We start from the raw sequence: 25,156 nt of genomic DNA, 5'->3' as shown, positions 1-25,156 counted from the left end.
TACTTTAAAACTGAGTGCGCCTCTAGGTGTTAAAAAAAATTTTTTTTTGCCAACAATTTTCTTATTTTTAAATCTACAGTTTTTACGCCTAGGCTAAGCAAAAAACAAACCACCCTAATAAAAGTTAAATTTCCCTTATTTATGACCTACCCAATAGCAACATTGCCGCTACTACCATTGACGCTGTTTTTCTAAATTTCTACTGACGCCTAAGCTTGTGCAAGGTTTTGCGTTACATCCGCCGGTCACGCCGGTATGACTACTGCAAGGTGTTGAATTGCGGCTGTCGGTATACAGTTCATTTGAATCATGCGCGATCAAACTGCATATATTGCAGTTTGGCAGTTCAAAATACTAGCTAAGTTAACTATTGTTAACGTACATATACTTTAGTTAGAAAATTATGTAGGCACTCATGCATATCTTTCCATAGGAGTTTCGAGAAGTTGTTAAGTACCTATGTAGCTGTTATTCGTGCAATACGCCAAAAGTGCTGCGTGCTCCTGTGCAATAACTCTTTTTTTGTTAAAATAATTAATATATAACGAAGGAGTTTTCAAATATAATATACGTGAGTTATTATTAAGTTTCAAATAAAATTATATATTTAGTTAATTTTCAATTTTATTTGGGCATTTTTAAATTCCGAAATATCCATGAACTCGAGAAACACGTATAGCAGAGCTTTTGAGAGGTGCAAGCATGGAATCTAGTGAAAATTTAATTTCATAATTTATAATTTATATGTTCACCTTTGGCCTCTATCAGGATTTGCAGTTTTTTATGCCTAGCTTGCACCAAATTTTGTGTAAATTCAAAAGGTATGTATATTCGCCTACATTTTCTGCATAGCAGCCTTAACATAATTTTTTATACTTCCGCAACATATTACTACAGGGTATACTAAATGGTTTTGTTCACCTAACGATTGCTTGTATCACCTAATACTAATCGAGATTGATATAGAGTGTAATTTTGTACAGAAGATCGCAGTAGCGAGTGATACCTTTGGGCACAAATTTTTTGGTGTGTGAGCGTAACCAAGCTCCGTTATTGGTTTATTGTACATATCTTCCAAAATGGTGAAGCTAAGTTAACCAAACTTGCTGAAACGCTTTAAGCACTTCTTCATTAACTGTGAAAATGGGTAAAATCAGATAATAATTGAAAAGTACTAAAAGTGCAGCAAAACCCTAAATGCATGCGCCACAATCATTAAATTTCACAACCAACATGCTAGGGAAGAGCTTTATCGGTTCGGGTGTAAAAATTTCAATCATACACGTTGAAAATGGACGAAATCGGGCGACACCACGCAAACTTCCCGTATAACAAACTTTAAAATTTCACCTTACAATATACAAATAAAATGAAGTTGTCAGAATTAAACTTTAAACAAATAGTGTCCACAAGTTGTGGTTGTGAACAACAGGGCATATGGCTGATTCTTTACCGATATACTTCAAGCATATCGGTCAATCTGTAAGGTTTAATAATGAAATTCAAGATGAATATTTCTGTGTCAATACTTTCCTTAGCACCCATATATGTATAAAAATTTTCAAACTTGCGGTTGACTTTATGCCGTATCGGTCAATACGGTCTGGCGGAGCCAAAGTATTTGTTGGTATTGCCAGGTAGGGAATTCTTTTTTCGATGAAAACAAGGCTATCGACACCATTTTCTCCCAATTACCCCATTTGCCTCTACCATGCTTGCCAGTATTATTTAAATTTTTATCTTTCAGCGCTTAGACCTCCTTGCACCATACAAATTGACGACCATCAGTTCCAAATAAATTAAATTTGCAGTCATTTGTTAAAATTACAGAACGCCAAATTCGTTTTCACGGGGGCTATACTATTTTAGTAAATGTCTCGCAATATTTCTCTTCGATAAGTGTGGCTTGTTTCGGGATGTATATGCTCTAAAATTGGGTGAAACCAAGAGGTTCCGAACAATTTGAAGATGGACTTTTGCAATGCCTGCTTTCACCAACTCCTTGGCGCTAACGACAGTGGATATTTTGAAGTGTTCCTTGATATTTCAGCAACTGTACTTTCAGCCTGGGGTGTGCAAATTTTGTTTGGGGCTTCCCCTAATATCAAGCTGTCCAATTCCGGCAGTCATTTTGAATTTAGCAACAATGTACTGAACAATAAAATATGGGTTTTTGAAAATAATGCCTATTTCGCGAGTAGCTTGATTCTCTTGCCAACATTTCACTACCAGCGCTTGCAAATTTTGAGATGTTTATTTGTTCACCTTTTTTTCTTCACAAACTACAACGGCAAACAAGAAATTCGTTCATCAAATAATACAAACAAAATAACGCTACAAACTAGATAACTGCATTTAAAGAGTTACCAACGTAAGTTTTGTTCTAAAATTTGTATAAAAAAAAACGAAAAATACATTAGATTCACCTATTGTTACTTTTGGTTGCAGCTTAAGAGCTAAAATAGTTTAAAATAAAAGTCACTTCAACGTCAAAACTTCTCTGTATAAGTTTGCATTGGTTTACTGGGACTCCACTCCCCATCTTTATTCATTTTCGTCTCTTATATCAGAGGTAGGAGCTGGGGTGATGGCATTATAAAATTAGTATTAAGCTATCATTATTTGTTAGCACTTGAAGGATAATAAATATTTCACAAATGTATTTAAACAAAACAACTTCCATTTTTTTTGTTATTGGCGCAGTCATCCGGATATGTGAAAAAGGTGGTTTTAAATCGAATGAGCAAAGATTTTCAAATATATTAAGCCATTACAAATTTAGGCAAGTAAATGTAGATCAATCTTCCCCACAAACGCCTTTCTATATTAAATTGGTAATTTAACATCAAGTAAACTTGGCTGGCTCAAATCACTCCAGAATACATACATATGTAAATAGATCAGAAGTTAGAATGGTCAACCTGAACCAATAATTTATCAACTAAAAGCCTATGAATATTATTAGTTGATATGAAACTCAATAATAAAAATAAGAAATTCTTAAAAGCTTCAGTTTATCTGATAGTTTCATTAAAATTTCAATATAACATACATATAGGTATACACAGCAATGAACCAATAGAAGTAAAACTAAAAAGTAAAGAACGGCTAACTTCGAGTGTTACCGAAAATTTCATACTCTTAAAACTTGCAAGAATTAAAGCCGGGGAAATACTTTCCGGTATAGGCAACACTTTAAATTAAACAAGTTAGAAAAGGCTAAGTTTGGGTGTAACTGACAATCTCGCAATTTGAAAAGATCAAATGCGAGAAAATACGTTCATGTGTCACAAATTTTTTTTTAAAAATGTTTCAAACAATTCGACATGCATTATTCAAAGAAACTAAATGAATTACAATCAAATTTGGTGACATATTAAATTATGTACACTATATATGTATATTATGTTGACTGTACTGGCGCATTTTACCTCGAGATCTTATATTGAAAGCCTACAAAAAACTGATTGTGCAAGAGCTGAAACCGCTCGACCTTCCCAAGTGATATCGCTTCGCTCTATTGGCTCTTGAAAAGTTTCAAGAATATCCCATATTTTCGAGCCAAATTTTGTTCAGCGATGAGGCCCATTTCTGGCTCAATGGGTATGTAAACAAGCAAAATTACCGCATTAGGGACGAAAAGAAACATGAAGAGATTCAAGAGCTGTCATTTCATTCCGAAAAAACAACGGTTTGGTGTGGATTGTGCGCCGGTGGAATCATCAGTCCATATTTCTTCAAAAATGAGGACGTAACAATGGCGACCGTTATCGCGTCATAATAACAGACTATTTGATGCAACAAGACGGCGCCACTTCCTACACATCACATTAATCAATGGATTTATAGAGAGAATACTTCGGTGAGCAGATAATTTCACAATTTGAGCCGGTCGATTGGCCACCAAGATCGTGTGATATCACACCGTTAGACTTTTTCCTGTGGGGATATGTAAAGTCTAAAGTCTGTGTGGACCATCTCGCTCCGATGCAGTCCTTGTGTCATTCCCCAGTTACCAGTCGAAATGCTCCAACGAGTCATGGAAAATTGGACTCAGCGGATGGAAAATCTGAGACGTAGCCGCGGCCAACATTTGAAAGTGATAATGAAAGAGATGCCAAAGAACGTTCTTTCGAATGATAATAAATATTTCCCACTGAATTTTCTGTGTTTTTTGCTTTAAAAAGTAAGGAATCTCGAAATGTATCACCCTTTCTGAAGAATATATCAACTAAAGGGTGGGACATCTCAATTTTATCCTGGATTTATGATAGTCATTACATATAATATATGGATGCTGAGGATATTCGTGGACCGATATCACACATTACTTTTGGTACGGAATCTAAATTTTTTATTCAATATAACCCTAAAACGAGGCAAAAAATCGGTTTTATTCTGCTTAAAATTTTCCAAATTATGCTGAGAAATTTGTTTTCGATCCAGTTTTTGTCGAATTGTTAACGTAGGCGGCACTAACTTTCCAAAGAGTTTTTTCATATGTAATTCTCCATGTAAAATATGAAGTACTCATTCATCTGAGATACCTATGACATTAGAAATTTCAGGCTTTGTTACACTTGGATCTTCACTAACAATATTATGAACTTGCTCAATGTTTTCTGGTGTGGTTGCGGGTTTTGTTTGTCCTTCGCGTGGATCCAGCCAAAAATTCAACGGTGCGTTTTGAAGGTGAGGACTCATTATGGACTTCTAACAATTGTTCATAAATTTTCTTTGCTTTTTAGCCTTTTAAAACAAAGAATCTAATAACTGCGCGATATTAAATTTTGTCGTATTAAAAAATTACTCTGACACGTCGACTCAAATGGCTTGTAAACAAAGAATTAATTGATGGAATGATATGTGTTCTCACGACAGATCTACGAAGTTGAGAAAAAAATGTTGAGCTAGTAGTGCTATTTCTTGGTGAGCACTCATTTTTCAACCAACCTGTAGATCCAATACTATACATAATATATGTTACATGTTGACCGATATGTACGGTATCAAGCCAACTGAAAGTTTGAAATTCTTATATAATTCATATACATTTTCTCATATAACCCGATTTTAACCCGTTTTAGTATTACAACATTTCAACAGAAATAGAGGATATCAGAATTACATTAATATGTATATGGAGACTAGTTGAATTATTGCACTGATTTCATCCATTTTAGACAAGACATATGCTGTTAACAAAAACTAAGATTTTTTACATATTGGCCGATAGATAGCGGTGTAAATTTGGAGGAAAGTGGTCCAGTAGTTCCTAAGATATAGGATTACACCTAAAGGTGGGAGGTGCTACGTCCATGGTTCAATTTTTATAAAGATTTAATGCTTTTGGCGCTTTTCTTCAGTGAGTGGTCACAATTTTCGTAGTTTTCAACATAACCGTTATACGTGAAGTGGGCGTAGTTATCAGATTTTACTAATTTTCACAGTGTTTGAAGAAGTGCAGAAAATAATTATTTTCAGCAAGTTTGGTTGAATGGTTTAGAAGATATGTACATTAAACCATTCACGGGGCTAAGCCATCCCCCCCCCCCCCCATTTTGACCACAAGTCTCACTCGATTTTGCGGTCCCCAGTATCAAATTACAGTTTTGCCTCTTAATTAATGTTTAGTTATGGTACTTTATATGTTTTTGCTTAACGGTTTTTCTAGGCGTGGCAACAGACTGATTCCACCCATATGCAATACTAAGCCCCCCGGAGTGCCAAAGAGCTCGTCATCAAGGTATTTTACTCTAGTTATCGCTTTCACGAACGGACGGACAGACAGCCAATCGAAATTCTCGTCTCGTTGAAATCCGTCAAGCAGGTCCCGACATATATGTTTCCACATAAATATGGATAGTGCCACGCCCATCGCCAAAATTTTACACCAATTTATGGAAGCCGTAAGGCCCTTTCGTACCATATCGGAGGTAATATTTTATGACTCTGGCGTATTTATTTTTAAAATTTTCTATTAGTTTTTAACAAAACTGTTATATGCGAAGTGGACGGGGTAATAATCAGAATTTTTTTCACATGGTGGGTAGGTATGCCGAATTTGGTTATAATAACTTGGATAGTTTAGGAGATATGTGCACTAAACCTCTATAGGGAGGGCCACGCCCTTTTTTCCAACGTTTTCAAACCACAGGTGCGCTGTGCTACTGCGATATCTTGTGCCCAAATATAGTTTTACATTTTTATTTGGTACCCAGTTATGGCACTTTATCGGTTTTCGATTCATGGCGTTTTGTGGCGAGGCTGTGATCCGAGTTCCCCATCTGTAATATGAATTCAACTGGGAGCCAAGAAGCATATGTACCAAGTTTCAACTCGATATGTCAATTTTTATTCAAGTTATCCCTTACACAGCCAGACGGCGTGAGGGACAGGCACCCGGATTTCTACTCGTAGCTTCATCCAGATAATTTATATATGTATAACTCCATATCTATCTCGATTAATTTTAGGTGATACAAACAACCGTTAGGTGAACAAAACTATTCTACTCTCTATTGCAACATGCTGCGAGATCATAAAAATGTAGCGAAAGAATTCAGTATTAATTGTTAGACGAAATCATGAAAGAGAACGAGAAATTAAATTTGGTGTTTTATTAATCTATATTATCGATCATTAACTTACTTAGTTTTATTAATGTATATATTTTACCTCGCATCAGCGAAAATTGTATTAAAATTACTTTTAAATGAGACATATGTGAAAAACATTAACTCAAAGATCGGAATTAATTATATTAGGCAATTGACGTTTGAACCAATATCGTGACCAATTCCATTCGTATTTAGCCCTTTACCAAATAACTTTGAATAGAGCGTATCCCCTTAATTTCATTAAAATATGACACATTTTGAACAACATAAACGGTTTTAGGTCAGGTGGAAATTCACAAATCACTATATAGGGGAAATTTTGAACTAACTTTTGACATTGCTCAGATATACTCGAAAATATGTTTTTAAACAATATATACTAAATGTGCCACTCGCACACTGTCCGATATATTCGGCATATGGGGTGTTAGAATAACGAAAATTAATATAATATACATATGTATATAGTACATGGCAATCCGGGTAATTCGTAGATCTTAACTGTAGTATATCAAATATTATACGCTCAGTTAATTTTGCTAAGATATCTTACAAATTTACTGAAATAAACGGTATAAAGCAAACCGGAAGTAAGAAAATTGTATTATATATTAGGTATATGGGAGATAGGGATAGTATTTACCCGATTTGCGTCGTACCGATATAATTTTATAAATACAATTTGTGTGGTTTTGGAAGAAGTTGGCGGACTTATTCAACTAAAGAACTTAGTCCAGTATACCAAATTTATTGATTTTTATATAAAAGTAAACAATGTTTTAAGAAAAACCTAAAATAATTAATTAACAAACGCAAAATTCATATTCATACAGCCCTAATTGAAACATATGGCAATGGCATAAATTTAAAATTAAATGTAGTGGGATATTATTTTTTTAAAATGGACAATTGTACCAGATCCAAAGACATGCACTATGCACTTTGATTCGAATTTGCTCTTAAAATATCAATGTATTTAATAGCATTCATATTTCCGGTGATGAGGACAAGTTTTCCCACTCCAGTTCCTGCCCACAACATGACGCAACCTCTACCGTGTTTAAAAATGGGCAAAAGGTTTTCCTGTCATGAATATGTTTATTTTTCTCGCGCCATATTTTCTTGCCTTTCCAACACTGTATCTAACATTAAATTTCCATTTATCTGTGAATAACGTCTCTAGAATCGAAAATATTTATTTTTGTATATTTAGATAAATTTGAAACGCTTCATTCTGTTCGTTGCACTGATATGAGTTTTTCTTGAAGTGGATCTAGTACTTATTTTTGAAGTTAAACTTTTAATGGGAGTTCGAGAAAGGTTGCGTTAAATGGTAAGGGTAAATAAAGAGAGTGCTACGCATCTTGATGGCTTAGAGAGTGAAGAATTTAGATGATTTTCAATGCAAGTACTTTAATTGTGTTATTTTTGTTATACATTCCGTGTTAGAATCAGTTTGTTAATTTTAAGCCTTAAGTTGATATTTTATACGAAATATTCCGGAGTGTAACAGTATTGGGTGATAATTTTGTGGTTTGAATATAATTGAAATGAGCGAAGACGAGGCTACAGTGGACGCAGTGGAGTCGAGGTTATGTAAAGGTACGTTACATTCGCCTAAACTTTCAGTTTGGTGAAATCATCGGTACGTACTTCTTTCGAAATGAAGCCGGTGACACCGTTACTGTCAGTGGAGAGCGGTATGGATCGATGATAATCAAATTTTTTGGCCACAATTAGCAAAAGAAGATAAGATTCCTTTAAGAAGATAAGATTTAACACCATTAGACTACTTCTTAGGGGGTTATTTGAAGTAATTAGTCTTAGCAATAAACCAGACTCTCTTCAAGCTTTGGAAGTCAATATTGAACGTGCTATTCATGTCATACGCCTTGATTAAGTGGAAAAAGTATTCATCGAATTCGTTACTGCAAAAGAAGTCGTGGACGCCATTTGAGTGATGTTATATCCAAACTTATTTGTGTAACATGTGCAAAATTTGAATTGCTTAACGGTCTTTTGTAACAATTAAATTAGTCGATATATAATATTATATACTTGTATATTGACTTTGGCTGACTTTTTACCGAAAAGCTCGGTAAATGTGTACATACTTAATACTTATATGGTGAGTTTATAAGTACAGGTTGACTTGATACTATTTCTAATGTAATATTTTCGTAGCCTTGTATACCTAATATAGTGGTTTTCAACCTTACAATGGACTATATACCCTATTTATCAGTTGATTTATTTTATATATAGTTAAGGCCTGATTATGAATGAAATCAGTGATTGAAATTGAACTGCTGACTCAACCAAAATTTAATTACGTTTCTTCTGTTTATTTTATATACAGTCAGTATTATATAAATCAGTTTTAGCGCAAAATGTCCCAAGAAAATAGCCTAAATATATCCATTCGTAGTTTTTTAGTGGGTAGTCTAAATAATGAATATAGAAATTGATGTATTCTGTTAGTTTGTATAAAGTATATAGTACAATATATAAATCACCATTGTGAAGAACTGAGTCAATTTACCCATGTCGTCTGTCTGTATATATGCGAAAATTATTACTACTACTTATATTTACCTTCAAAATCATGTTCAGTAAAATGTTGTGAGAAATCGTTTTCAGTCGTTTTCGGATCTTTTGATGCTTCATCGTTTTCTACGGGTGATTGCATAGTGCACGGGCTATAAAAGATTTAACAATAATTTAAATGATTAAATAGTCTTTGTAATCAACATAAGTTAAAATTCGTTCTTTACAATTTAAGAAAGTTTGGATATAATTGAACAGTTCGTGTATTAGAGCTATTGTGGACCATATTCTTATGTATAGGTAAAATAATAGAATCCTTGTCCTCTGTTTACCTATATAATTGCCAACCAATATTTACGGTTTTAAATTCTTTAACTTACTTTTTCTAGGCTATAAATTATATGAGTTACCCAATTAGGTGTAAAGATACTCAACTATAAGTGTTTAAAGCAATTATTGGTATTAAAACTTTGTACAGTGAATGGATTACAAAGTTTTCCAATCTGCAAAACAGTTTCTCAAAATTTCAAATACAAGCGTGGTGGCGCGTTTTCATTGGTCGATGTTATTTCTCTATTGCATGTCACATTTAACACAGTCGTATGTAGGAGTACATTTCGTCACTGATCTGTAAAAGTTGCAAATCCATATATCGTTTACGGCGGATTTTTGGTTGCGATTTTTTCGACTTCTAATTGTGTTTGGACTTTGCGTGTCGCATCATTGCTATTACAATTGCATTTGTAACGCACATTTAATTTCAAGATTGCTTATTAAAAAAACACTGAAGTGAAATAACCCTTGATATCATTCGTTTTATTTTGGTAAGTTAGAAGTTTTAAGACTAACTTCAAGTGTATTGAGTGATTGTTTTCGAAAATTTTCAGGTCATTTGGATAACGAAAAATATTATTAACACTAAAGTTTTGAGAACTTTGTAATATAAAATATAGAACTATTATAATACATTATTATCATTTTACAATAGATTTAGTTCAGTTTATATGTTTTTCAATATTTACATTTTTTCATTAGTTCATTTCCTAATTTCACAAGCGATTTGATTTCATGATGGCAGAGGATAGGAATTTGTTTGACAATTTACGACGGGTGCAAGATCTTGTGCAAAGTCGTGTTGTCGAAACTGTGGCTTCATTGAAGAATGAAGGCAATCAACTGAAAAGAGAATGCGATTCATTGAATAATCATCATTTGTTCAATTTTATTTTTTTTAAATTTATTTTTGTAAAGTGTTTTCTACAACTTTCTTTAGATTTTGTTCACATTTTGTTCAAATTCTTCAATAAAATTTAAATACTATTAACATTGTTTAAAACGGTATTTTTTATTGGTCGAACATGGGGACCCTTGTATATATAAATGATCAGGATGATTTAACTCGTCTTGAGTTCCGAGTGAATGTGGTGAAACTTTGTCTTCGCAACCAAGGAAGGTTGATATTTCAAGTCGGCGTAATTTGGCCGCTATTACAACTAAATTTGCACAGAGCAAAACTTATTTGCACTTCCCAGTGCATAAATAACCGAAACCGGATTATAATCAAGTCCATTCTTCATTTAATATATTATGTTATTAAAATATAGATATAATAATATAACATAAACGTTAATCTTACGTTGCAAGCATTAAATTTCACAAATAAGATGACAAGAAAGGGCTTGATATGCACCGATTAAAAAATTAGACAATGGGTGTAGCGTCCCATATCGCATAATGATCCGATTCCGTACACAACATTATGTTGAAATTTTTATCTTACAGTGTGAAAATGGGGGTAATCGAAATTCAACAACGCTCATTTTCCACATAAACAATTTTAAATTCTATTAATTTCCTTAATTTTACAATATACAAACTACCAATGAAGTTATCGGAAGAAAACTTTACACATGACATGACATCTCACATCTCGAGATCGGACCATAAATAATCAAGAGCCCAAAAACCGAATACGTCGGGTTGAGTGCCTTTGGCTGACTTTTACCGAATATAGCAGTCAATCTCAAAGAAAAACAATGAAACTTAGACCGTCTTCTGATGGTATTAATTTGTCCCATGATGATACTCATACCCAATTTATGGAAGAGGATACACTGTTGTTAAAACTCTCTATTTCTAAAGAAGCAGTATAAAGTCAACGGGAAGTTCGAAAATCCATCTCTTACGTACATGTAGGTTAAGGGAAATATTGATCCGATTTCACCGACAAAGGGCACGCTGTAATCACAAAAATATTCTCACGGAATTTCAATACTAGATTTCACAGATTTACAGATTTGGTTTCTGGGTCCTTAAAATAATCTCATTTTAACAATTTTTGGGTGTAAAATAAAATACTTTGAGAGGTCCTATTTGTGCAAAGTTTTATTTTGATAACTTCATTGATGGTTGATTTGCATACTGTAAAATGAACGAATCAAATGATCACAGCGTATAATGCAAATGTTTGACTCACCTCACGCATTGAGATACAGGATTTTACCTAAAGGCGGGCCACGCGCATTGTCCAATTCTTAAAACCCTTCCCTAGCATCTTGGAGATTAAATTCTAAGCTTGTGGGGTATTTATTCAGTGTGTTAGCTCTAAAAGGACTTAATCTCAGCAAGTTTATTTAATTTAGGTTAGCGGTTTGGCAGATATGGACGTTAAACCATTTATGGGGCTGGCTTCGCTAACTTAAAAAAACAGTGAGAAAGGGCTAAGTTTGGTTATATCCGAACATTTTATACTCCTGCAACGTGCAAAGATACCTCAAAGGCGCTATTTGTGCAACGTTTTTTTCCGAATATATTCATTGGTGTTTGATTTGTGTATTGGAAAGTGAAAGAAACGTATGGAATTTAAAATTATGCTATATAGTAAGTAGGCGTGGATATAGTCCGATTGCACCCATTCTCACATAAGATCGTCAGGATTATATTATATACCGGATTCGGTTGAAATTAGTAGAAGAGGCCTGGAGATATGTTATTTATGTTGGGCCACGCTCATCATCCAGTTTTGATCTCGGCTCCCATATAGACCTCTTGTATCATCCTGGGCGTAAAATTTAATGTCTTTGGTACATTTGGTACCCGTTATATGGTGAGAGGGCGGGGTTATAATCCACTTTCATCCATTTTTACACTGTCAGTAATGGTCCTTGTAGGATTTGTCTTGATCGAATTTGGATATTGTAGCTCAAGTGGTTTAGGTGATATGTACATTAAACCTATAAAGTGGCCACGCCCTTTTTTTAAACATTTTCAGTTTACATATGTCCCTTACTAATTCAGTCTTCTGTAACAACCAACTGGTTTATATCTTAATTTGCGTCTTAGTTAACATTTTAGTGACATTTTAAAAGTTTTCGATTAATGGAGTTTTGTGGGAAAAAGCTCGGAGAGCCAATTTTCACAGGCCTGTCTTGAGGCCAACTTCTTACCATTAAGTGCGTCCGCCATGAACAGGAAAAGATGGTAATCACTTGGTGCCAGGCTCGGACTATAAGGTGGGTGCATTAGAACCTCCCATCCGAGCTCCAAGAGCTTCTGGCGAGTTACCAAAGACGTGTGTGGCCTGGCGTTGTCCTGATGAAACACAATTCGGCCTCTGTTGATCAAAGATGGCCTCTTCTGGATGAGTGCTGCCTTCAAGCGGTCCAATTGTTGGCAGTAAAGGGCTGACTTGAGCGTTTAGCCATAGGGGAGCAGCTCGTAGCAGATGATTTCTTGCCAATGCCACCAAACACACAGCAAAACCTTCCTGGCCGTCAATCCGGTCTTGGCCACCATCTGGGCCGCTTGACCGTTTGCGCTCGATGTTGTCGTAAGTGACCCATTTTTCATCGCCAATCACAATCCGCTTCAGAAACGGGTCGATTTTGTTGCGATTCGCAGATGGAAATTCGGTCCATCATGTTTTTTGTGTTAGTTCGTGTGACACCCAAACATCGAGCTCCTTTTTGAATCCAAGGTTATGCAAATGGTTCCAAACGGTTTTCTGGCTTATCTTTAGTTCCTCAGCAATTAAATAAGTGCTCACGTGACGGTCTGTTTCCACTATTTCCATGATTTTATCGCAATTTTCGACGACAGGCCTCCCGACGCGTGGTGCATATTTGACATCGAAATTACCGGAACGGAACTTAGCAAATCACTTTTGTGTTACACGTTCGTTTACAGTATCGGGCCCATAAACTAAATTAAAGTTTTTAGCCGCTTTGGCTGCTTTTCGCTTTGATCGAAGAAAAATTGTAAAATATAGCGAATTTATTCTTTGTTGGTGTCCATCTTTGACGAGCGCTCACAACGAACTGAGTAATCAATCGAAAAACTGTTAAAGACAAACTTTTAGCGCGAATAAACACGTTTTCAGCGCCGTATAGTATGACATGATGCGACACGTAACACTAGTACTATGGACAATAACTCCATCTCTTAGATAAAAACCGAACGAACTTTTTACTTGACCTAATATATATATATATTTTTATAATTCGATATTTATCTCGATTAGTTTTAGATGATACAAACAACCGTTAGATGATTAAAACTATAATACTCTGAACAGCAAAAAAAATTTAAGATTCATTATTCACTCGTGAAAGTATTATAATACAATTTTTCGTAAATTATGAATTTATACAATAGGTCATGTACACACATCCTTTTGTTTCAACATTTTGCTTCATGTCCGAGATGTTTATAATAAAATATAAATATGTATATATTGTACATTTATGGAATATAAATTTAACCAAACAGGTTAAATTTAATATAGTTTTGTATATGATAAGTTTAAATTTAATTCATGTTCAGCGCTAAGCCACATTATTTTTGAGAAAACTTGTTCACTTAATTTTATTTAAATATCACACAGAGTATGTATACTGTGACCATTTATTTTTTTCCTCAAATATGGACGCTGTGTGAATAAAAAATGTTTGGTATTTTTTTTCTTATTATTAAAAAAATTAAGACGATAGAAATAGAATAAATAATTGACTTACTTTGTACAAGAGCAATTTGATAACAGTATAACATGTTTGAACATAGTAATTTTGTAGTAGTAATAATGCTTAGCAAACAAGAGATCTACATTTATTGTACTACGTTATTATTCCATTTTTAAATTTATCTCAAGTCTATGTAGTTGTTTTATATTTGTCAGTGGAGCAAATCAGTTTTAAAATATCGGGTCTAGTTTTCAAGTAGGAATGTAGCTGATTGCATGATTTTTCGATATTAGTCTTAGTAATGAAAATGGCTTTCAAAGTTTTGGAACTTAACTGAGTTTTTTCGCTATTCCATATTTTATTCATTAGGGAAAATTCTCTTTCGACAGGTGTATTACTTCCAGGCGTACAAAGAACATACTCAATAATTATGCGAAAAAAGTTGATATTGTTAGCAAGAAAGTGTTTGAACAATTCCACCCAACGGTCTTCAGAAGCAACATTGCCATCGTTCCAGCTTCTGATCTTTTCATCTGTAACATAGCTGGTAATAAGCGAAAATTTGTCGAACACTGCCGTATCTTGGTTGATGTTAATAAAACCTTGGGCAATCAGCAAGTCTGTACCGTTTTGTACTTCTGACCAAGAAGGCACTTTTGTCAAGTTTGACCACTTAAACACCACTAACTGTTCGTTGTACTGACACCATTCTTCTAAATATTGTTTACTTGTCTTATAAAATTCGACAGCAACGCTTTTTACATCTTTCACATCTACAGCAACGCCACTTTCGTTTAATTTTGCTTGCAGATTACGAACTGTCAGAGGAAGAAAAATTAAGTCTGCTTTAAGTGCTAAGTTTTCTCGTAGACGACAAATTTCATTTTTAGACTCTATCGCAAACACCTTTTGTTTTTTTAAGGGCTTCTACTCGAACACTGTAGATATAGAAGAATGAATAGATTTTTACAATGATGCATTCGAAATCAACAAGGAGACAATCTGCGGCTGGTTTTATAGCGTTGTGAACTACATGAGCTGCACATCCGATTCCAATGAGCTGCTTTCCCACCCTTTGGTTCAGTTTTGCGAAGACATTATCAGCTCCTTTCCTATTCTTTCCTCCAAAATTGCAATTCGTATTGTCTCCACAAAATGCAACAATTTTCTTGACCAAATCATTAGCACATAATACTTCCATCATATAGTCGATAATTAAATCAGATGTTTCTCCTGGCCTGGTATCGAAATTCTAAAATTTTGACCCTTACACCCTCATGTGGTAAAAAGTACCTTACTACAACGGGAAATAATTTTATTGATCCATAGTTGGAAGCATCTATTGATAAAGATATGCAGTGGGCATCGCGCAGCTGCTCTTTTAGCTCCTCCATTGCCATAGGCGGCAACACATTTACAATTATGGTCTGTGATTTCGTACGGGCACATCTAAATTTTTGCTCGAAGCAGGTCTGAATTAAGTTTGAGGCACAATCATTCGAACGAAAACTATGGTTTTCTTGCACCGTGTGGTATGGCACCCTCTGCAGCAGCTATATCTAAATTATTCGAAGACGGCAAATCGGTTCTTTTAAAAAAGTTTGCACTGACGAACTTGAACCGGCAACTTTCTTAGAACGCCTGTGTCTTTCAGAGCGTAAATGTTTCTCAAACTCGCAACCGCCGCCATGTTCAATATTAAAGTCACTACAACACTTTTCGCACGTAACATCGGCTGTCGCACTTCTTTGTTTTATAAAGGGGTACTTATTTTGCAAAGTTATATTAAAAGTACACTTGCGTTTAGGCATTTTTTTCAACATAATGCTCACAAATTAATTGTAATTAATTGTTTTTTGGCATAGTTGACAAATTGTAATATTGGCAAAGTTGACATAATTAGCTGTTGTTACAGGGCAGTCTCTTAGGGGACAGTGGGACAGACAGCTTCAAATCGGGACTGTCCCACCCAAATCCGGACGTATGGTCACGTTAAGTATGTAGTGACAGACTTAGCGGTTTAAAGTCAGGTCGAAGTCACTAAATAGAGTACATTGAGGTCTGAGCTGATTGTATTAAACTTTGGCATTACTCAAGAATATTTATCCGCGCAATTTTGTGAAAATAGTGCAGGTATATAGGGGCTAAGGTATGTTTTAACCGGATTTTATGAGATCAGCGTAAACGGTGTCTGGAGGCTTTAAAAGTTGTTGTCCGATTTCGATAATTTTCAAAAATACACTCTTTGTGCAAAGTTTTATTGGATATCTTCATGGTAAAATGTAAAGTAAAAAAATTAAAGAGAATTGAAAATTGCGAGATATTGGAAGTAGGAGCGGTTTTTGTCAGATTTCGCCCATTTTCACAGTGTAACATACTGGTTAAATGAGCTAAGTCCCACTCCGTTATATACACCATTCAAATCGGCCCATTATTGGCACAGATTAATGCAACCCGCGGTACTTGAGAACACTCCCAAGATCTCACCACAAGCGAAAACACCACCACGCTCAATATCCGAGAACACCATACACGATAACAGAAAAAATAGTACTCGATCATCGCTTCCCCCTGATTATATTCGTCAACGATTCTGAGCGCCAGATCAATCGATACCACATATCGACAGCGTTACGCCACAAAAAACAACCTTCGCAATGATTCGATGTTAACTCGACTAATTTAGATCCGATTCAACCCATTTTTGACACAAAAACATACTATTATCGAAAGTTTCGTTTATTTATTTTATTATATGAATTTCAATTATTTATCTTACACATTGACTGATATTTTCAGTAGTAGTCAACTATAGGCACTGGGGTCCACATATTCAGTACCTAACGGCGTGAACAGTTTTGATTCGATTTAGACAATTTTTGGTCACAAAATGGCATACTTTAAACGCATTATTCACGCAAAGGTTTAATCCGATATTGCTTGATTTGCATAATGGAAAGTAAAAATAAATCAGATGGAATTTAAAATGCTGTTATTTAAAAAATAGCCGTGGTTGTAATCCGATTTCGCCGATTTTCACACTATAACATAGAAATATGAGAAGAATATCATGTACCGAATTTGGTTGAAATCGGTAAGGCAGATCTCAAGATACGGAGTTTCACCTAAAAGAGGGCGGTGCCACGTCCACAGTCTAATTTTAAATGCGGTTCCTATTAAGTCAACTCCTAACATCCCTGAGTTAAAATTTAATGACTCTGGCTTGTTTAGTGCCTAATTTATTGAGCTTTTAGTAGTTCTTAACAGTACTTATATATGGAATGGGCGGGTTGTCACCCGATTTCACCCATTTTCACACCGTCAATAGAGGTGCTAAAAATTTGTTCACAATTTGTCACAGTCACACATTATGTTATTATAGTAATATAATATAAGATATGCATATTAAACCTATTAGATGGCGGGACCCCGCCCACTTGTAAAAAAATTGTAAACTGTCAACAGTCTTGTATCTTATTGTGAAGCTTAGTTATGGTAATTTACTTGTTTTTGGTTAATGGCGTTTTGTTTTCATGGCAGTGGTCCAATTACGCAATACCAACCGTCTTACGGTACCAAGAAACATGTGTACCAAGTTTCATAAAGATATCTAAATTTTTAGGCAAGTTACAGCTTGCACAGACGGACGGACGGAGTGAAAAATTTCAAACAAGAAAATTTGAAATTGTTACCGTGCGAAAAATACCGCTTGACTTTGTGAGAGTATAATATGTTCGGTTACATCCGAACTTAGCCCTTCCTTACTTGTTAAGTTTGCGAATCGTGTCAGAGGGATTCTTTAAAATATGAATACTCACTGACCGACATATTCGGTATAAAACTGGTTAGAATAACGCAAATCATTATAAATAGTATATTGGAGTTGAGGGTAGTATTGATCCGATTTTATCAAATTTTTCCAATACCACATACTATTAACATGCCACAGACTAATAAAATGATCCCAGGCTTTTATTAAGGTACCTCGCAAGCCGTTACCACTCATATGGAGTAAAATCAGCCGCAAGTTCGAAAATCATGTTATTACAATAGTTATATGTTCAAAAACTTTCATATCATTTGAAAGAATCAGATGGAACTTAAAATTGTGGTATATAGAATGTTTTATTCTGAATTTGGTCCCGAGATATGTGATTTCACCTAAAAGTGCGCGGTGCCGCCCATCGTCCTATTTGACAACGGCCCCCGTAATGCCCTCTTGTGGCATGCTGGGTGCAAAATTTAATGTTTCTGACGCATTTAGTTATTGATATATTACATTTTTTATCATCCAATTTTACCTTTTTTCACACTATCATAAGAAGAGGCTAAACCACATAATTTTTAAGAAAGCTTGTCCACTTAATTTCCTCGAAGTAACTGTTTCAGGTTCCGGAAGAGATAGTAGTCGTTGGAAGCCAAAACTGTGGAATTCGATAGATGCTGAAACAATTTGTACTTTAATTGGTTGAAGTTTGTCATTGTTAAAACACCTTTGTGAGAAGAATGATTTTTTTGTGCTGCAAACCAGGTCTTTTCTCATGAGTTTTCTAATCCAGCTGATTCAAAGGCTGCAATAACATTCAGAGTGGATTCCTTTACCTTATCCTTTACCCTTTACTGATTAATCAACAAAATTCCGTTTTGATCCCAAAAAACTGATCCATAACCTCCTTTGGTAATCGTTGTGACTTCACCTGCTTTCGAGCTCGACCAGCTTCAGTCCACTGTAAACGTTCTTGTTTTAATGTAGGATGATGTGGTAGATCCAAGTCTCATCCATAGTTATACAATGAGGCAAGAAAATGGTTTTATTCTGATTAAAACGATCCAAATTATGCTGAGAAATTGGTATCGATTCAGTTTTTGTTGAATTGTTAACGTGTGTTGGATACTAACTATCCAAACAGCTTTTTCGTATGCAATTCTGAGATGACTATGGCATTAGTAATTTTTCGCTAAGTCAAACTTAGATCTTCACTAACAATATTATGAACTTGCTCAATGATTTCTGGTGTGGTTGAGTTTTTTTTATCATTCTTCGCGTGGATCGTATTCAAGCCTAGTACGACCACATTTAAATTCACCAGCTCAAAATTCAACGGTGCGTTTTGAAGGTGAAGACCTTTTATAGACTTTTAACAATTGTTCACAAATTTCCTTTGCCTTTAAACCTTTTAAAACAAAGAATCTAATCACTGCGCGATATTAAATTTTTCCATAATTTTCCATATTCTTGTAAACAAAGAATTAATTGACAGAATGACATGTGTTTTCACGACAGATGTACCAACTTGAGAAAAAAAGTTTTAAGCTAGTAGTGCCATTTCTTGGTGATTTTTTTCCATTGTACTCGTATTAAGTAATTTTCATCGTATAAGGATATACGCAAGAACAACGTTTACAAATATTCAATTTTATTATCAAAATCAACGTTTTCCAACTGCAAACTGTTTGTTCGCTTTTGACATTTAATGACCGTCTGAGTAGTACGGTAAAACTGTCAAACTGTCGATTTTGATTCGAAGAAAGTCCACAAATTATTCGTGAACAACCATTACATTTACCTAAATTGACAGATTATATCGATGATAACCAAATTTTTATGGCCGCAATTGGAAGAAGACGGAGCTACATGCCACTCAGCACATGCAACAACCGAATTATTGCGAGAAAAGTTTGGAGATTCGATAATGATAATTTCCAGAAATTGTGACATTGAATGGCCTCCAAGAAGTTGTGATTTAACACCATTCGACTAATTCTTGTGGGGTTATTTGAAGTCATTGGTCCTTAGCAATAAACAATACTCTCTTTAAGCTTCAGAAGTCAATACTGATTATGCTCTTCATGACATACGACTTGATTTAGTGTAAAAAGTACTCGAAAATTGGGTTCATCGAATTCGTAATAGTATTTCAAGAAAAACCTAAAAGTATTAAATAACAAACGCAATATTCATAGTTATACCTTTTAACATAGGACCATGAAATAAATTAAAATTAGTATCTAGAGGGATATTCTTTTTTTTTTAGACAACAGGACGACTCAACGGCAACAGGCATGCAGTGGTCGCAGTCGTTAACCCCTTAAAACCATGTTTTATTTTGCTTACAACAACGTACAGCTGTAGTGTTGCTACTTATATGTGAATAGCAAAATTATTCAAAGCTCTATCAAGTCTAATGTTATTTTACCAACACAAGCATAAAATAGCACAGATAATGTAATAACAATTAATATTTAAAAACAAATTAGTCGACCTATGTACTTATTTTTGGCACAAAAAATTTCACTTTGACTAAAATATTTAAATTTCATTGACGTAAAAGGTTTTGGTACGGCAACAACGAAATTGTGTACATCAGATGTTTGATATGTCTTATGCTGCCGTCTCCAAAATGTTCAAGAAGATTGTTTCAAGACGATATTTGCCGTGAAAAAGGATTATCAAATATAGTAACTAGTAACCTGTCTGCAAGTTCTGAGCTCTCTACAAATGTTAATTCCTGTAGAATTAACGTTTCAAAAGCAAATCCATTTGCGTAATGAAATTATAAAATTGCGGGAAATCTTATTTGCACATTAGATAAGCAAGTATTCGAATTTATGAACTCGAAAAAAGACATTTCGATAATAGTATTTAATTGTCATAGGAATATTTTGATGTTATCAGGAACGTTTATAAGCCTGTATAAGTACCAAATTTTGAAATCGTAATAAAAAGGACAGATATTACGTTGTTTCTTCTCATTTGCGAATAAAAGCTCCATAGTCAAGATGTCACGGTATCAACATTAGCAAGAATTGGGGAGTTATGTGCATTAGAATGCAAAATCAACCCGAAATAAAAACAATAGTAAAAAATTAATTATAACAGTTATTTATCTATCACCAAATGCTTCAATAAAAGATATTAAATTATTCATTACAAAAGCTTTTTTGCCATTATCGAATTTAGGTTCACAAGCTCTGGACAAAGTTATTGGAGAACGCGTAGAATATTACGAACAGCCGGTAATTCTTGCATGTGATTTGAATGTACATTTTTCATTGCCTGAAGCTGCATCATTACTACAATTCTCCAAAAATAAATTCTTTTTAGGGCTGATTAATGGTAGGAATAATCCAACGACAAAAGCGAGATTGAAAAAATGTGTTTGTCGAATATAAAATAAATATTTGTATTTGCCAAAAATATTGTGTTATATTAACATTGATTTCAATACTTTCATGTTTCCAATGTGCCATCATGAAGTTTCACTTCCTCCGCGCGGGGGGACTGCACGCACCCTTTCTTTAAGGGGGGGTAGGGTTTTTACTTTCGAAAAATCTATGTTTTTTGTTTCTCTTATCTTATTGTTTAACATTTCAAGAATATGTCCTTAAAATTTTAGGTCGATAGAATCAATATTCTTAAAGTTATTGTCTTATTAATCTCCTGGCCTTTAACGCTCCAACCAATAGTTCATAAACTTTAGACGCGTTTTTCTCAAAACTACTTTTTCAAAGTCCGTGTTTACTCTCATTTCAAAACTACTTGACCGTTTCAATTAAAACTTTACACACATTTTCGACATATAAAATACCGCCACCCTACGTTTAGTAAAGTTTATTTTTTTACATTAAAGGTGTTTTCCACCCCCAAAATGGCGAAATTTTTAGTGGAAAATGACAGTTTACACTTTAAATAGCCGCCAAAAAATTTTAAATGAAAAAAAAAATTATCAGAGAACGTAGGGAGGAGGGTTTGATCAGATTCTTGGTTTTTTTCTTTCGGATAGTTTCCAGACGAGTTATGGTGAACACCGCAAATTGTTTTTTTCTCAAGACGTTCTGGGGGAAGCTCCATTACCGGCTTATGCTTCAATATTCCATGAAAAAATTACACTATATTGTCGAAGGTATGCTCAATAATGTACAAAAAGTCCGAATAAAATTACTCAATCCATATTTAAGAAAAAAATTCGCAAAAAAGGTATTTTTTTTACCTTGAAACCCTACCCCCCCTTAATACAAAGTTTTCCAACACCTAACATTTTCCCTGCTTTGACCTTGCATGTTGCAAGTGTATAAAATGTTCGATTACACCCGAAATTAGCCCTTCTTAACTAGAATATTTGTAAAATCGATTCAAAATATTATATATTCTCGAGTACACCTCAACAATGTCAAAAGTTATTGTAACAAGCTCAGACCAATATATCTTGTTTAGTGATTTACAACTTTCCAACTAATTTTGAATCGATTAGGTTGGTCAAAATATGTGAAATTTTAATGAAATTAAGTGAAAAATTCCTCTGAAAAATTATATTACTGATTTAGCGCTGAATAGGTAAGGATTTTGGGTAAGCCGTGGTTTAATCCTCATATCCCTAATATAATGAATTATCATCTTCTGGTTGACGTTTTCCACATCATCTCAATATATTAAATTTATCTTCTTCGGTTGTGGTTATGTCAGATATATCTCATTTGAGTATGATTTAAGTATAATTTTAGTTGATGCGAAATAAAATATTACAATAAAATAACATAAAGTGGCTCTATGACCTATAATATAACTTATTAAAATACCAAACTTGGTTGTAATCCATTCAGGATTTCGTCGAATTATGAATGTTGAATCCTTTCGCAATATGTTTTTTATTATAAAGTTTAGCCAACATCTGAAGGTATTTAGTCGGGTTTGATCCTTTGAAGTTGCAAGAGTATAAAATGTTCGGTTAAACCCGAGCTTAGTCCTGCTTTATTTCTTTAATATAAATTTTTTCCAACACCAGAAAGTATTTCCCCGCCTTTGATCTTTTATTGAACTGTAAATTTTTGTATGTTCTCTTTAACAATTTTACTAAATATGTAAAGTCTCATTTAATATAATATATATATGGATATTAATGTTATTGGCTTAAAACACGGTAAGTTCTTCTACCTTTAATTATACTATGTTATTTGTAGGTTACTAAATGACCTTCAAAAAGTGTTTAAATGAGTTAAGCCTCCCCCTACATACACACCACTCTACCCGGAAAAAATTGGCACGCCGTAAAATAATACACCACACCCAAAGACACCAGACGGGACAATACAACACACCACAACACCACGCCTGTACACCACCAGTTAACAAAAAGTATGGCCCCAGCATCTTTTTCACCTCATTTGATACGACAGCTTTTGCACGCATCTTATACAAGTACATTTCTTTTTGTCCACAGGTCTGAGCGATACATAATTTTTCGACAACAACGATCCTGGGCGCTACTCGTGCCGATTATAACCAGTCGATCGACATCGGCCCAAAATAATACTTTACGGATATGTATTAACAGCAATAAATATAACTGGCTTTTCTAATAAAATATTGTACACAAGAAAAACCGCATTTTTATATAGTTTTCAATGCAAGTGTATTGAAGTGTCCGCATTTAAAAACAGTTGTGGGTGCTCCCAACCAAATTGTGTATCCCTTTAAACATGGTACTGCGAGCCTTACCGAAGAGGACTATCGGATTTTCAAAAAAAAAATTAAACAAAACAGTGCGGTATCCAAAAAAAAGCTCAGTGACACAGTATATAGATACATATATAACAAAAGAAAAAGGTGTGGTGCCACAAAAAAAAGTATATATAACAAGTAAGTCAAATGGTATACTTGTTTGCGATTTCTTTGTGAATTGACCGATATTTTCGGTAGAAGGTCAACTATAGGCACTGGAGTCCCCATATTCAGTACCTAGGGCTTAAAACGTTCTGATTCGATTTAGACAATTTTTGGTCACAAGGTGGTATACTTTACATGTATTATTTACAACGATTTAATCGTTGTTGCTTGATTTGCATACTGGAAACTGAAAAAATCAGATGAAATTTTAAATGGTGTTATATGGGAAATAGGTGCTAAAATCATTTGCTTTCAGTGATTTTTTTATTATAGTTACATTAAACGTATTAGGGAGCGGGACCACGCCCACTTTAAAAAAAATTAATCCTGTAGTTGCCCCTTCCTAATGTGATCCTGTGTACCAAATAAAAGTCTTGTATCTTATTGTGGAGCTTTGTTATGGCAATTTATTTGTTTTTGATTAATGGCGTTTTGTGGCCGTGGCAGTGGTCCGATGAGGCATTACCAACCGTCTTACGGTACCAAGAAACATAAAGATATCTAAATTTTTACTCAAGTTACAGCTTGCACAGACCGCCGGACAGACGGATGGAAGGACGTACGGACAGACAGTCACCAGAATTTTAACTCGTCTCTTCATCCTGATCATTTATATATATATAACCCTATATCTAACACGATTAGTTTTACAAAATTATTATTAGTTGAACAAAATTATTAGCAACAAGTTGCGAGAGTATAAAAACAGAGCGGAAAATCTCGACATGTGATATCGGCGACATTTGGTTTCAACAAAGCGGCACTTTCCACACATCGCATCAATCAATGGATTTATTGAGAGAGCACTTCGGTGAGCAGATAATTTCACGTTTTGAGCCGGTCGATTGGATCGTGTGATACCACACCGTTAGACTGTTTCTTGTGGAGATGCGTAAAGTCTGAAGTCTATGTGGATAATCCCGCTTCAATTCAGGCCTTGTAGCTACACAGCACGCGTGCCATAATCTTAAAAAAAATACCAAAAAATGTTATTTTGACTGATAATAAACATTCACCATTACATTTGAATTTTCAGTGTTTTTTTCTTTAAAAAAGTACGGAATTCCGAAATGGATCACCCTTTGCATAAAAGTGTTTGCATAAAAAACAATATACATATGTAAAACGATTTTTAAGAACAAGAACATTTTAAACAACAATTTATCCATTTATACAAACAAACGAAGAAACAAACACGCATAAGGAGCTAGCCAGCTGCATGCCGAAGAAGACAGACACTGGGACAAACGCACAAGCACATATACTTGTATATATAAATATATACGCCCTCCAAAAGCTCCTTAAGGAAAACCAATGTGAGCATATTCAATCAATAATTAACTTTAACAGCTAATAAAACGTAAACC

General features: G+C 34.5%; 1 protein-coding gene and 1 long non-coding RNA gene across 14 annotated transcripts in view; one reads left to right on the top strand and one right to left on the bottom strand.

Annotated features, from left to right (window-relative positions):
* Positions 1 to 25,156, bottom strand: part of Ndae1 (Na[+]-driven anion exchanger 1) — a 710,325-nt gene that overhangs the window by 515,215 nt on the left and 169,954 nt on the right. For 12 of the 13 annotated variants that reach the window (XM_070106543.1, XM_070106544.1, XM_070106542.1 and 9 more), the window contains one exon: positions 9,216 to 9,319. In XM_070106543.1, coding sequence (XP_069962644.1) covers positions 9,216 to 9,309 — 94 coding nt within the window. In that variant the 5' untranslated portion in view covers positions 9,310 to 9,319. Of the gene's footprint in view, positions 1 to 9,215; positions 9,320 to 10,189; positions 10,344 to 25,156 lie in introns of all 13 variants that reach the window. The other variant, XM_070106548.1, reaches the window with a different exon arrangement.
* LOC138856125 (uncharacterized) lies at positions 410 to 2,644 on the top strand. Its single transcript, XR_011395179.1, has 3 exons — positions 410 to 821; positions 1,748 to 2,371; positions 2,449 to 2,644. It is a non-coding gene; the product is annotated as an uncharacterized lncRNA (long non-coding RNA).

The sequence above is a fragment of the Bactrocera oleae genome, chromosome 3 (genome assembly GCF_042242935.1).
Source record: "Bactrocera oleae isolate idBacOlea1 chromosome 3, idBacOlea1, whole genome shotgun sequence".
Lineage (NCBI taxonomy): Eukaryota > Metazoa > Arthropoda > Insecta > Diptera > Tephritidae > Bactrocera > Bactrocera oleae.
Note: the sequence above shows the minus strand (reverse complement) of the source record. Positions and strands in the feature narration are given on the sequence as shown.